The sequence below is a fragment of the Grammomys surdaster genome, unplaced genomic scaffold (genome assembly GCF_004785775.1).
Source record: "Grammomys surdaster isolate TR1022 unplaced genomic scaffold, NIH_TR_1.0 133, whole genome shotgun sequence".
Classification (NCBI taxonomy): domain Eukaryota; kingdom Metazoa; phylum Chordata; class Mammalia; order Rodentia; family Muridae; genus Grammomys; species Grammomys surdaster.
In genome coordinates, this window is record NW_021604591.1 from 3,988,258 (window position 1) to 4,001,376 (window position 13,119).

A 13,119-nucleotide genomic window follows, 5' to 3' on the forward strand; every position below is an offset into this window, starting at 1 on the left:
GGTCATCACACTGTGGTCATCACACTGGGTCATCTCACTGTGGTCATCTCACTGGGTCATCACACTGTGGTCATCTCACTGTGGTCATCTCACTGGGTCATCACACTGGGTCATCACACTGGTCATCACACTGTGATCATCTGATCACTCTCCTTTGCAGGTTTTTAGTTTTTCTTGTTGTTTGTCTTGGTGCTGAGGCTGGACCCCAGAGTTTATGCAAGAGCTTTACTGTTGAGTTCCACCCCAGCCCTCAGGCTCTTTTGTTTTTTGTTGTTGCTGTTTTTTGTTTTGTTTTTGCTTTTTGAGACCAGGTCTCACTATATGGTTATGGCTGTTCTGGAATTCACTATATAGACCAGGCTGGCCTCCAGATCTGCCTGCTTCTGCTTCCCAAGTGCTGAGATTAAAGGTGCACCATTATGCCTTGCCCTCAGTCTCTAGAGGCAGAGTCTCACTGTGCAGCCCAGGCTAACCTGGGGTACCTAATACTCCTACTTCAGCTTCCTACTTCAGTGTTAGGATTTTCTGGCATGCATCACTGAGCCAGATGTGTATTGGAATGTTTACCAATTGATCCATTCAGCAGTAATTGGCCAAACAATTACATATTTATGAATATTTTACTGTATGAAGGTTGCAGTTCTGTCATATTGGAATTGAGACTGTCTGAGAGACTCTAGAATGTATCATGGTCTTATGTCCTCCTCTGGACATGGCCTTCCTATCTGTGAGGTTGATGTCGCTTCTGTAGGTATTTGAGAGCATGGGGAGCCCCTGCTTCTCCCTCAGCACTTGGACACCGCTACTTCCATCCCAAGTGTCTGTCCCTTCTTCTGTTCCTTTTCTATTCCACCCTGAGGGACAGTTCTCTTTTGCCATTGCAGGTTCCGGTCTTGCTAGCTCTTCAGGATATCCATCTCTTAGAGTACTGTAGGACCCTTTGCCTCCAGTGCTACCTAGGCCTTTGTGTGACTATCTGTGATCCTCTCCAATAATTCTTTATCACCTTTATCCCCAAAGACATGCTCCCTAAACGTCTGCTCCCCACGTTTTCCATTCTCAGCACAGCCATGGCACAGCTTCTTACAGCTTATGGAGTTTTGGTTTTAGAGTTTTCTGTGTATGATGTTCTTAGGGACCATTTCCTTTTCCAGATAGGGTTTCTCTGTGTAGCCCTGGCTGTCCTGGAACTTGATCTGTAAACCAGGTTGGCCTTGAACTCTGAGATATACCCGTCTCGGCCTCCCGAGTGCTAAGATTAAAGACATGTACCACCAATGCCTAGGTTCTAGGGACCATTTTTCAATTCGTTTTTCAGAATCAATTCTCTCTCATCTACCACCTAGCAAGTACAGAGTGTTGGCCCATGTGGGGTTCCATTTGCTGCTGAGACCTATGACTAATAGTTAGGTTTTCTTTTCTAAACTCTTCTGGAAGGGATTGGCATGCCCTTTGATAGCTGCCCCTCCTCTGCTAGCAGCAAGACAAGCAGACGTCTCTGAAGCTCTACAGGACCTGTAACTGATGGTACGGAATGCCTGCCATGTGGCAGGCCCCCGATAGGGTTCTATACTTGTTATCTAGTGTCTGCATTGATTCTGAGTGGAAGGTGGCTTTCTCCCTATTCTGCATTTGAAGGACCTGGGATTTAGGAAAGTGAGTTTGCCCAAGATTGTACTGTCTAGTGAGTAGTCTCAGAGTTCAAACCCAAGTTTTCTGATGCCAAAACCCCGTCCACAGTCTCAGGTGGTAGAATCATCTCTCCTTCCCACCCACACCCTGCAAGGAGGCTTTCAATCTACAAGTCTCCCAGGCCTCCTGACTGTTTTTTACTTTGCACTGAGTGTTGTTTCAAGGCTCGGTGTCTGGCCACTGCTAAGAACACACAGCCTTTATGGAGCATCTGTTAACCCCAGCATGTCTCTGCTTCCTTCTGTGTGGTGACCCTGCTCTCCCCTGCTTCCCTAGCTAGCACAAGCCCCTTCAAGCCCTTGCTTCTCCTGGCTCTCTGGTCTGACCTCTCAGCTGCCCACAGAATACTCTTCTTCAGATGGCAGTGTTCCCCAGGCAGACTAGTCTATTGGCGTTTCAGACCAGTACCTTTTCGTTGTTTCTAATGGAACCGAAACAGGATGAGTAGGTGCTGGCGCTGGCTGTGTTTCCTGGACCCTTCCTAATTGCCTTCTTGAATTTCCCATGTGTTCTGAAAGCCCTTTTGCCTTAGCATGTCCAGGAGGGAGTGCCCTTCCTCCCCGGCTGCCTTCTTCATGGGCCTTCCTCTATTGCTTCCTGTCCTGGTTACTTATGCGTGACAGACCATAGAGAAGTCACCGCACTCCATTCTTTCCTCTCCTATTTCAGTTTGTGCTCAGTGTGCACTAACACACTCTCTCTTAGAAGCAACTTCTTAGCCTCCCCCCTTCTTCTTTGTCTCATTCAGGTTTTCCATGCTTCTTGAGCTGTGTGAATGGTCTCTTGTTGCTCTTTTCCTCTTCTACCTCCTCTCTTTCTGTCTTTTCCCCCTTTTCACCGTTTCTTGTTTCCTCTTCCTCCTCTTCTCTTTTGGAAAACATAAAAATCCCTTTGTTGTAATGAGTTCACAAATCAAACCATCACACAGTGAATTTAGTGTTGGGTGGCTTGTCTCCTTCATTTTCATTTCATGTGTGTGTGTGTGTGTGTGTGTGTGTGTGTGTGTGTGTGTGTGTGTGTTTTGTATGCATGTGTGGCTGGGTACCATGTGCCTGCAGTATCCAAGAAGGCCAGAAGAGGGTGTTGGAACCTCTGGGACTAGAGTCAAGGATGGTGTGAGCCTCCTTGTAGATGCTGGGAACCAAACTCAGGTCCTCTGCAAGAACAACCAGTGCTGTCAGTGGTTGAGCCATCTTTGTTGCTTTGGTTTTGAGACAGGGTTTCTCTGCAGAGCCCTGGCTGTCCTAGAACTTGCTTTTAAGTCCAGGCTGACCTTGTACTCACAGAGATCTGTTTGCCTCTGCTTCCAGAGTGCTGTGATGAAAGGCATGTGCTTCTTGTTTTTTGAGTCCAGGCTTGCCCCTGCCTCGGCCTCCCTACTGCTGGGATTACAAATCCACACCACCATGCCTGGCCATTATCATTGTCGGTATCATCATCACCATTATCTTCATCATCTTCATCATGGTCTTCTAACCCAGGATGTTGGGCTTACTAGGCCAATACCCTACCATTGAGCTATACCTCTAACCCTCATTGCTTTTTTAAAAAACCCAAATTGATTATGTTACACTTCCCATCTTAAAAAAAAAAAACAAAACTCTGGCACAGCAGAGCACACTTCACGAACAAGGGCATATATCCATGCCTCTAGCCTTGCCTCTGCTCATTTGCTTGGTGCAGAAATGTCTGCCCCTGTGAGTGTCAGCCACCGTGGCCCTTACGCTTGAGTATGCTCCTCTGTTCACTGCTTCCCTGTCTTTCTCCCTGATGCCCTCTAACTGGCAAACTTTTTATTTTTCGGAGATGCTGTGGGGCTGGGAATATAGCTCAGGTGGTAAAACACTTGTCTGGTATATGCAGGGTCCCAGTTTCATTCCCTGGTACTTCCTTACCCCTCAAAAGATGCTGAAAACCCCAAATAGATACGGTTGGTTCATCGTCTGCCCATCTCCCTCTCCCAGTTCAGGACTCCTGGTCTCTGAACATATGCTTGTCCTCCTCACCCCAGAAGGGAGTCCATGGGGACGGCAATGCGCTCAGCACAGTGCTTCATGCACAGCAGCTGATGGAACCTTGCCACCTTGCTTTTTCCAGAATGCCTGTGCTGCTTGAGACCCCCTAGGTGCCCATGACTTTCTATGACCCGCAGCCACTTTCTTACTCCTTGTGACAGCCCTTGCCCATGTTATTCATGGTGACAGAGCTGTCCCTCTCTTCTGTCCCAACATGCCTGTAATCTATCTCTTACCTCCACTATTCCTGGAGTGTTCAGGACTGTCTCAGTGCAGGAGAGACTCTTTACTTTCTACAGAGCTTCCTCTTATCAAACTGGGCTGGTGTTTCCCAAAGCACGGCTTGGACCACCTGGATCACAGTGACTCCTGCTTGCTTGAAATGTGAGCTGTTGGGACGTGCCCCAGTTTTACCCAGTTAGAGTTGCTGGGCCTGAGGACCTTCTCTCCATCAAGTATCCAAGCAGTCCCAGTATTCCCTTTAGCTGTGAATTGTTCAGGGTAGTGTACCCAGTAATGTTCAGAAAGAACACAGCTTCTTTGCTCCATAGTGGAAAACCTGAGGAAGATTTGGGGTTTGCTGCAAAGCAAATGCTACCTCCTGGGGAGTCTCAGAACAGGTAGCTGTCACCAGGTTACTGCAGTGATACCCGATGTCCTCTAGAGAAGCCTTTATGCTCCTGTCACGCCTTGGCCTGTCTGGCAGTTCTCCCTCAGTGCAGGCTTCCTACTCCAGCACTTCCTTTAAGTCAGGTGTCCCCTGTGATGACATTTGGTGCATGCTCAGTCTGCGTGTTGCTACTCTGCTTTGTCCCATGCTCTGCCTGTGACTGCTTCTGCTTCTGGGGTATGTGTCTCTGACTGCTCATCTCCTTCCTGTCGCCCTGCAGGGGGCGTCCTCTACACCGCCACTGTGAAAAACTTCCTGGGGACTGAGCCGATTATCTCCCGTGCTGTGGGTCGAGCTGAGGACTGGATTCGAACAGAGACCTTGTCATCCTGGCTCAATGGTGGGAAGAAGGACAGGGTCACCCGGGACACAGGTCAGGTGGAGGCTCGGTAGCCCCAGGCTGTCTGAAGATCTGAGGTCATTGGTTTCTTCAGCCCCAGCCTTTGTCGCAGCTATGGTCCTGAGCCCGGCTGAGTGGGGGGATGAAGATGGAGACAATGAAATCTTCTTTTTCTTCACGGAGACCTCCCGAGTGTTGGACTCATATGAGCGCATCAAGGTCCCACGAGTGGCCCGAGTGTGTGCGGTGAGATCTCTGTCCTGGCTGGGTACCATCTCCCGGCGTTTGGCCTTCCATCTCTTCCTCCCTCTGTCTCTTTTGCCTCCCTCCTCTGGTTTGTTCTCTACCTAGGCTTCTCATCTGAGAGCTTGAGGAGTGTGAGGGAGAAGGCTCTGGGCGCTCTGGTGGCTCTGGCTCTCCCCCACTCTTACCCTTGGGACACACTGTGTGTAGGAAGTTGGTTTACATTAGAAGTTCAAGGAAGGATGTAATGATGGACCCAGGTTCAAGTCCTGTCCCACTATTTCCTGCCTCTGTGACCTCTAGTTTGTTCTTTGGCAACTTTGAAACATATATGTAGAGTTTATATAGTAATTGAGGACAAGCTGTGTTTTAAGGACTGAGGTCACAGTTCTTTGTCATGATTTACGTTGTCACTGTCCTTGTTATCACAACTCTATCCATCTCTGTGCTCTGTTACCCCCAGTCTCTCAGACTATTGTCTGTTCTTCTATATGTCTGTCTCCCCATCTATTCACGTGTGCTATGAACTCAGGGAGGACACAAGAGGCTCTACACACGTTTTGCCTGTATTGGTCTTCTAAAGAGTGTTTCCCATGTTCTTGTCACCCTAGGGGGATCTTGGGGGCCGGAAGACCCTTCAGCAGAGATGGACGACTTTTCTAAAGGCCGACCTGCTGTGTCCAGGACCCGAGAATGGCCGGGCCTCGGGGGTTCTGCAGGATATGACAGAGCTTCGACCTCAGCCTGGAGCGGGGACCCCCATCTTTTATGGCATCTTTTCCTCCCAGTGGTGAGGGGGCCCTGGTGTGGATGATGGGTTGACAGGGTGGGAGGTCTGTGGAGTTGGTGTGGTCATTGCAGGTGGACTCTCTCTCCCTCGGCTGCATGGCTCCCGAGTGTTTCTTGGGGATCAGCTCATTTGATAAGGGATGAGTGGCTGTCACCTAGCTCTGTCACCTAGCTCTCTCCAGATACTTGGCTTCAATCTGTGACTCCTCCAGGGAAGGAGCTGCCATCTCTGCTGTGTGTGCCTTCCGACCCCAAGACATTCGGGCAGTGCTGAATGGTCCCTTTAGAGAGCTAAAACATGACTGCAACAGGGGACTACCTGTCATGGACAACGAGGTGCCCCAGCCCCGACCTGGAGAGGTGAGGGGGTGGGGCAGGTCTTCATCTCATGCTTGTTTTTTTTTTTTTTTTCACCATCGCTAAGGGCCAGAACTTTGCTAAACATTCCTGACACATCCTGTTCCCTGAGAAAAATTGTCACCCGGGCCTGTCTCCTTTAGTGTATCACCAACAACATGAAGCTCCAGCAGTTCGGATCCTCACTGTCCCTGCCAGACCGTGTGCTCACCTTTATCAGAGACCACCCGCTCATGGACAGGCCTGTGTTTCCAGCTGATGGCCGGCCCCTGCTGGTCACTACAGATACAGCCTATCTCAGAGTTGTGGCCCACAGGGTGACCAGCCTCTCAGGGAAAGAATATGATGTGCTCTACCTGGGGACAGGTATATTTAAGCATCAAGCAAGCTGCCCATATAATGTATATTGTCACCATAGAGAGGTACCCTGTGACATCCAGGCACCAGAGTGCCAGGCGCAGTGCCAGTTAGTCCATTTTCTTGCCCTTAACCTTCCTCCTAGAGGATGGACACCTCCACCGGGCTGTGCGCATCGGAGCTCAGCTCAGTGTCCTGGAGGATCTGGCCTTGTTCCCAGAACCACAGCCGGTCGAGAGCATGAAATTGTACCGTGTGAGTTGTGTATTCGGGGAGCCTGCTGAGGGGAACCGAGTCTGTGGCCAGTTAATGATCTGGTCTGGAAGATGTAGCACACTTTCTCCCCCACTCCACTTCTGCAGGACTGGCTCCTGGTGGGCTCCCATACTGAGGTGACGCAAGTGAACACCAGCAACTGTGGCCGTCTCCAGAGCTGCTCAGAGTGTATCCTGGCCCAGGACCCCGTGTGTGCCTGGAGCTTCCGGCTCGATGCTTGTGTGGCCCATGCAGGCGAGCACCGTGGGTGAGTGGAGATGCTTTGCTTTGCTCTTTTGCCTGCCCTCCTGGACTCCGCCCCTCCCATATGCCTGTCTCATCTGCTGAGGCCATTCTGTCTGTGTGTGCCTTCTTGTTTAGAGCCTGTATCACTTGCCTGCTCGTCTGTCAGTCCATATTAGCTCATCTGTCTGTCCATCTGGTGCTGCTTAATTAATGCTAGACCTACCCTGATAGTGTGACTGAGTCCATGTCAGCCAGTGACAGACAGGCAGTGGGACTGACGTCATCTCTAGGAGACATTTCTCAGTTTCTGTCTTAGCGCTCACAGTTGGCCTTCCCCCCTCGCTGGAAATCCTCTCCTTTCGCCTTCTGTGCATTTTCCTCTCACCCTCCCAATGGCTGACTCCTCCTCAGGGTTCACTCCTAGGTTCCTTCTCTTCCCATTCTGATTTCATTCCAGTGACACACACATGCAGCTCTAGCAGAGCTGCGGAATACCCTTGTCACTCTGCTTCACTCTCCCCTGCAGTTCTTCATCAGCGACCCCGACACAGCCAGTCTATGCATGCACTGTGCTTTCCTCTGTCCCTCACATGTGCATCTCAGTGACAGGACTGCCGTCCCTCCGGGTGCTCACACCAGACATTGCACACACTGTACCTCAGATGATCGTGACTCCAGCGCCACAGTGGATCATTGCCGCACTGGCTTCCTCCACCTCCACTGCCACCAAGCCAGCGGTGTGTGTGTGACTGTGTGGTGTATTAGGATGTGTGTGTGTGTATGATATGTGTATATGTATGATGTATTTTTATGTAAGGTGTGTGTATGTGTATACATGAGGACTGGCAAGTGTATGTCATTGTCACAGCATGTGTGTCAGAGGACTCCTGGGATAGCTGTTTCACTGTGGCCAACTTTGATGTAGGTTCTGGGGAAGCAAACTCACTCAATCAGGATTGTACAGCAGGCACTGCATCCACTGATCCGTCCCCAGCCCAGACACTTCTCACTGGGGGCTCCTAATTGACCCTCTGTTGTCCACTCTGGACTCCTGCCATCCAGATGCTCTCAGAGGTGACCGTAAAAATACGCCACACTGAAGCAAACCCCTGACATCTCACTCACCCTGAGTACTTCAGAATGGCTTTATCACATAAGGACTCTCTTAAAAAAGATTTTATTCCTGGAAATTTTAAACATATTTAAAAGTCTGATAAATACGACTAAAATGATAAATTTGCGTATCGCCAGCCCTGCCACCACTGCTCCCTAGCCAACAATGTGTTTTTAACAACTTCACTCCCAGTTATTTTGAAGCAAATCTTAGATATCATCTTATTTTGTTCATAAACCTTTGAGTATCTCTAGCATACAAGGGCACTAAAAACAGACAAAAGAAAAGTGTGCTGGACACATGAGCACTGGTTGCACTTCTAGAAGACTCGGGTTCAACTCTTGGCACCTACAGGATGGCTCACAGTTCCAGGGGCTTCAGTGCCCTCTTCTGGCCTCTGAGGGAATTACACGTATGTAGTGCACTGAACGGGGGAAAAAGGTGCATGCTGCTGGAGGAAAGACAGATTGTCATTCAGTACAGAATGAGGCTTGTCCTCTGGCCTCAACACACACACAGACACACACACACACAGACATGTGCATGTCCACTTACATGCACACATACATATTCACACACAAAATAACTAACCGTGTTACACAAAGGGTTATACCTCTGTAGCCATACCCAATTCTTTATTTCTTAGTGTTATCAAAGATACAGTGAATGTTTCAGTTTCCTCATTTGCATATATTTAAAACAACCTGTATAAGTCAAGATTCAAATAATACTATCAATACTAGTAGGCTTATGTTTTTTATAATTGTCTTTTAATTTAAAAAAAATGAGATAAGATCTTAATCTGTAGCCCAGGCTGGCCCAGAACTCACCCTAATCTGTAGAACCTGGGCTGGCCTCAAATTCCTAGCGATCTCTCCTGCCCAGTCTTCCCACACACTGAGATGATAGGCGTCACGGTTTGTGCCTGACGCAAACCTAAGTCTGTGCATGCTGGGGAGGCACTCTCTCCCGAGCTAGTCTCAGCTGTGAGTCTTTCATTTCAGTTCTCTCAATGGAATAGTTTTGGCCAGCTGTTTGCAAAATGCTTTTTTATAGTAACATTGGGATTTTCTGTTTTGAAGCCCCATGTCGTGCCACCAGCCTGGCCTCACTCAGCCTTTTACCTGGGTGCTGAAGGCTTGAGCCAAATCCTCGTGCTTGCATGACAACCATGCTTACCCGATGAGTCACCCCAAGACCTCAGGTGTAAATAACAGGCACTGTGTAGCTATGGACAGCCAGTTTCACTTCTTAGATTTCTCTTCCTCTTTGGGGATACCCACCAAGCATCTTTCTAACAGATTGTCAGCTAGGAATACGTGTATATTTGACAGGGAAAATGCCTATGGTGTATTAAGGAAAGATTTGGTGCAGGGGAGAATGCTGACTAACTTCAGGAGGGATTTATAACATGATGGGTTCTGGAGTGAGTACTGTGATAATTTAGTACTTTGATAACCAAGTACTGTGATAACTTAGTACTGTGGTAACTTAGTACTGTGTTAACTGAGTACTGTGATAACCAAGTACTGTGATAACTGAGTACTGTGATAACCAAGTACTATAGTAACTGAGTACTTTGGTAACTTAGTACTGTGATAACCGAGTACTGTGGTAACTGAGTATTGTGGTAACTGAGTACTGTGGTAACTGAGTACTGTGATAACCAAGTACTGTGGTAACCAAGTACTGTGGTAACTGAGTATTGTGATAACCAAGTACTATGATAACCGAATACTGTGGTACTGGGAGTACCATGGGGCTGAGGTACTGTGGTACTGGATACTGTGAGGGTCTGAGGGGGTGCAAGCACATTCGAACACTAGATTTACCAGATATTCTCTTCTTTGTAGGATGGTTCAAGACATAGAGTCAGCGGATGTCTCCTCTTTGTGTCCGAAAGAACCTGGAGGTCTGTATGGCTCAGAGAAATGTGGGTAGGATGTATAGAAAGGGGCTAGGAAGTTGATCTTTTTTGACTCATTCAAAAAACTTGAACCCATGAAGACATGGCAGCCCAGAACTCAGGGCCCTTCCGTCTTTGAGAATCCCGTTTGGCAATGCCCCTACAACTCGGTCGTGTATCTGACGTCTCTCCATATACTTCCTGCCTGTAGCCTCATGTCTTTTGTGTCTTTGCCTTTTCTCCACAGAACATCCGGTAGTGTTTGAAGTTCCGGTGGCTACCGTGGGCCACGTGGTCCTGCCATGTTCTCCCAGTTCTGCCTGGGCATCCTGTGTGTGGCACCAGCCCAGTGGAGTGACTGCACTCACCCCCCGGAGGGATGGGCTAGAGGTGGTGGTGACCCCAGGGGCCATGGGGGCTTATGCTTGCGAGTGTCAGGAGGGTGGAGCCGCCCGTGTGGTGGCCGCTTATAGCTTGGTGTGGGGCAGTCAGCGGGGGCCCTCGAACCGGGCCCATGCCGTTGTGGGAGCTGGGCTGGTTGGCTTTCTCCTGGGTGTCATTGCAGCATCCCTCACTCTCCTCCTGATTGGCCGCCGTCAGCAGCGTCGGAGACAGAGGGAGCTTCTAGCTAGAGACAAGGTGGGCTTAGATCTGGGGGCTCCACCTTCTGGGACCACAAGCTATAGCCAAGACCCTCCCTCTCCTTCGCCTGAGGATGAACGGCTGCCCCTGGCCCTGGGTAAGCGGGGCAGTGGTTTTGGTGGCTTCCCTCCACCCTTCCTTCTGGATTCTTGCCCGAGCCCGGCCCACATCCGCCTCACTGGGGCCCCTCTAGCCACGTGTGATGAGACCTCCATCTAAAGCCAGGAAGATGACTGCCAGTCATGAGCAATCTCTGGAACTAGCGCCTACCAAGACTAGGGTCACTGAACCTAGGAGATGACCATGGCTGCTTCGTTTTCTTGGAGTATGTGTGATCACACGTCAGTGTCTGTCCTCTGGATTTGGATAGGCTGAGGGCCAGACCTTTGTCTTATCAGATCCCGTGAGAGATCAACCCTGTAACCCTCTGCTCTGGCCGCTTGTCTTGGGCCCACCAGCTTGTGGGGTGGAGCAAGGACACAGGCTCTGATCTGCTTATAGTGGGCCCCAGAAAGAGGGAGCACTGTGGGGAAGTTGGGGCGCGTGTGCCCTGCATCCTTGTGGTGGCTGTATGATTTCAGTTTGCTGACTCTGGGGAGCGCATGATCCCCTGACTGCCTTGAGATCTCCCCCAACTCAGTTTCCCTTTGTTCCTGGAAGAGTGTCTATACACTGGTGTGCCTAGAAGACCTGTCCATGTGTGCATGAATGACAGGGCCAGTGCCTAGGTGCTCATGGGGGTTTGGTGAGGAAGGTTGGAACGGGGGACAACTTTATCCTCGGTGGCCGGTGAGGGAAACCCCACACCCCCATCACCCCACAGCGCTTCTTTAACTTTGAGCAAAGTTCCCCAAGTGACCTTCTGATGGGAAGGGCAGCAGGACCCTGCCCGTGTGGCCCCGCCCTTCTTCTTGTCTTTTCCTCTGGCTGCCACCACTGCCGTGCCACCGCTGCGCTTTCCCTGGCTGGAGTGGAGGCTGAGCCTCTTTCCTTGGTTTCCATTTAAAATGAACTTCACAACATTCTAAATATTGGGGGATGACAAAAAGAACCCAGAAAAGTATGTAGGAAATACAGCAGGTTAAAGATTTGCCTCAGTGACTTTCACCCTTGCCCTAAAGTAAGAGTCCCCCAGCTAGGGTCCATGGACTCCCTGAAATTGTATGCAAAGTATCTGTCCATGTGTGTCGTGTGTGTGTCGTGTGTGTGTCATGTGTGTGTCGTGTGTGTGTGTGTGTGTGTGTGTGATGGCTTTCATCAGATTCTCAAGGCCTTAATGAGGTTAAAGGACCACCACAGCCCATAGTCACAACACTTGGGCCACATGGAGGAGGTGCTGCTCTGAGGCAGTTCCTCCCTGGCCTGCTGCCTGAGGCCAGTCCCTGGACACACTGCTGCTGGAGAGCCCACGTCTCTCCAGTTCTTGGAAGCTAGGCTCTGCACGTGCGCGAAGATACCGTCATCCCCTTTCTTGCTTCCTCATCCCCGTGTGTGCTGCCTCTCCTCAGTCCTGCTCTTGGCCTGTGAATGTGCCTCGTCCATCCCTGGTGAGGGACCTCAAACCCCGGTGATGATGCAGCCCTTTCCAGTTGAACTTTCTCTTCTACTTTCCTTGACAGCAGCCTGTGAACTACTCAAGAGTCCCCTTGGGTTTGGAGTTACCAGTGGCTTTGAGTAGGATCTTTGGCACGTAGTCTAACCTAGGGACATTGGTTATTCATCTGTAATGTGGGGATATACCTACCTCAGGGTTGCTGCAAGGATCACACAAGGAAATGAATCAACAATAAAGCATTACCCATGGCAGTCGATGTTGTCATTGTAACTGTTGCTTTATCACATGACCACCATGACAGGCAGGCAGTGAGCCCCATGCAGCGGAAGGTGGACATGCTTTCACTGATACCTGGTCTTAGATCATCTCAAAGCGGGCCTTAACCACCCATATCTGGTCAAATCTGTCATTTATTTTTAAAAAAAATTATGTGTCTATGCATATGTTAATGTGTGCATATGTGAGTGCAGCTACCTCAAGGGGTCAGAAAAGGGCACTGGATCCCTGAAGCTAACGTTGTAGGCAGTTGTGAGTTGCCTGATGTGTGTTTTGGAAACTGAACTCAGGCCTTCTCCAAGAGTAGCAAGTACTTTAATTGCTGAGCCATCTTTCCAGCCCTCTAGTCTTAAACATGGTGAGCGATGTTGTTTGCCAAAGTTTCCTTCTGCTAAACCAGGAGCCACAGATGTCATCTTTGCTTCTCTATGGAAGGAACACATGTACAAAGTCTTTGTGCTATTCCACTTTCAGGATGGAAGTGGATTTTACTTCAGGATAAAAGAGATTGAAAACACACACACACACACTCTCTCTCTCTCTCCAACTAAGAAGGAGATGCTGAAATAAGGATTTTTTTTTCAATACAGGGTCTTACTATGTAGTTCAGACTGGTCTTGAACTCACTATGTAGCCCAGACTAGCCTAGAATTTGTCATTCT

General features: G+C 49.5%; 1 protein-coding gene across 4 annotated transcripts in view; it reads left to right on the plus strand.

Annotated features, from left to right (window-relative positions):
- The window catches only part of Sema4f (ssemaphorin 4F), a 27,526-nt gene extending 15,089 nt beyond the window's left edge, over positions 1 to 12,437 (plus strand). For 3 of the 4 annotated variants that reach the window (XM_028762406.1, XM_028762408.1, XM_028762407.1), the window contains 9 exons: positions 4,598 to 4,717; positions 4,812 to 4,963; positions 5,572 to 5,750; positions 5,962 to 6,109; positions 6,250 to 6,472; positions 6,609 to 6,718; positions 6,826 to 6,986; positions 9,932 to 9,990; positions 10,232 to 12,437. In XM_028762406.1, coding sequence (XP_028618239.1) covers positions 4,598 to 4,717; positions 4,812 to 4,963; positions 5,572 to 5,750; positions 5,962 to 6,109; positions 6,250 to 6,472; positions 6,609 to 6,718; positions 6,826 to 6,986; positions 9,932 to 9,990; positions 10,232 to 10,845 — 1,766 coding nt within the window. In that variant the 3' untranslated portion in view covers positions 10,846 to 12,437. Of the gene's footprint in view, positions 1 to 4,074; positions 4,092 to 4,597; positions 4,718 to 4,811; positions 4,964 to 5,571; positions 5,751 to 5,961; positions 6,110 to 6,249; positions 6,473 to 6,608; positions 6,719 to 6,825; positions 6,987 to 9,931; positions 9,991 to 10,231 lie in introns of those variants that run through there. The other variant, XM_028762409.1, reaches the window with a different exon arrangement.
- The last annotated feature ends 682 nt before the right edge of the window (positions 12,438 to 13,119 follow it).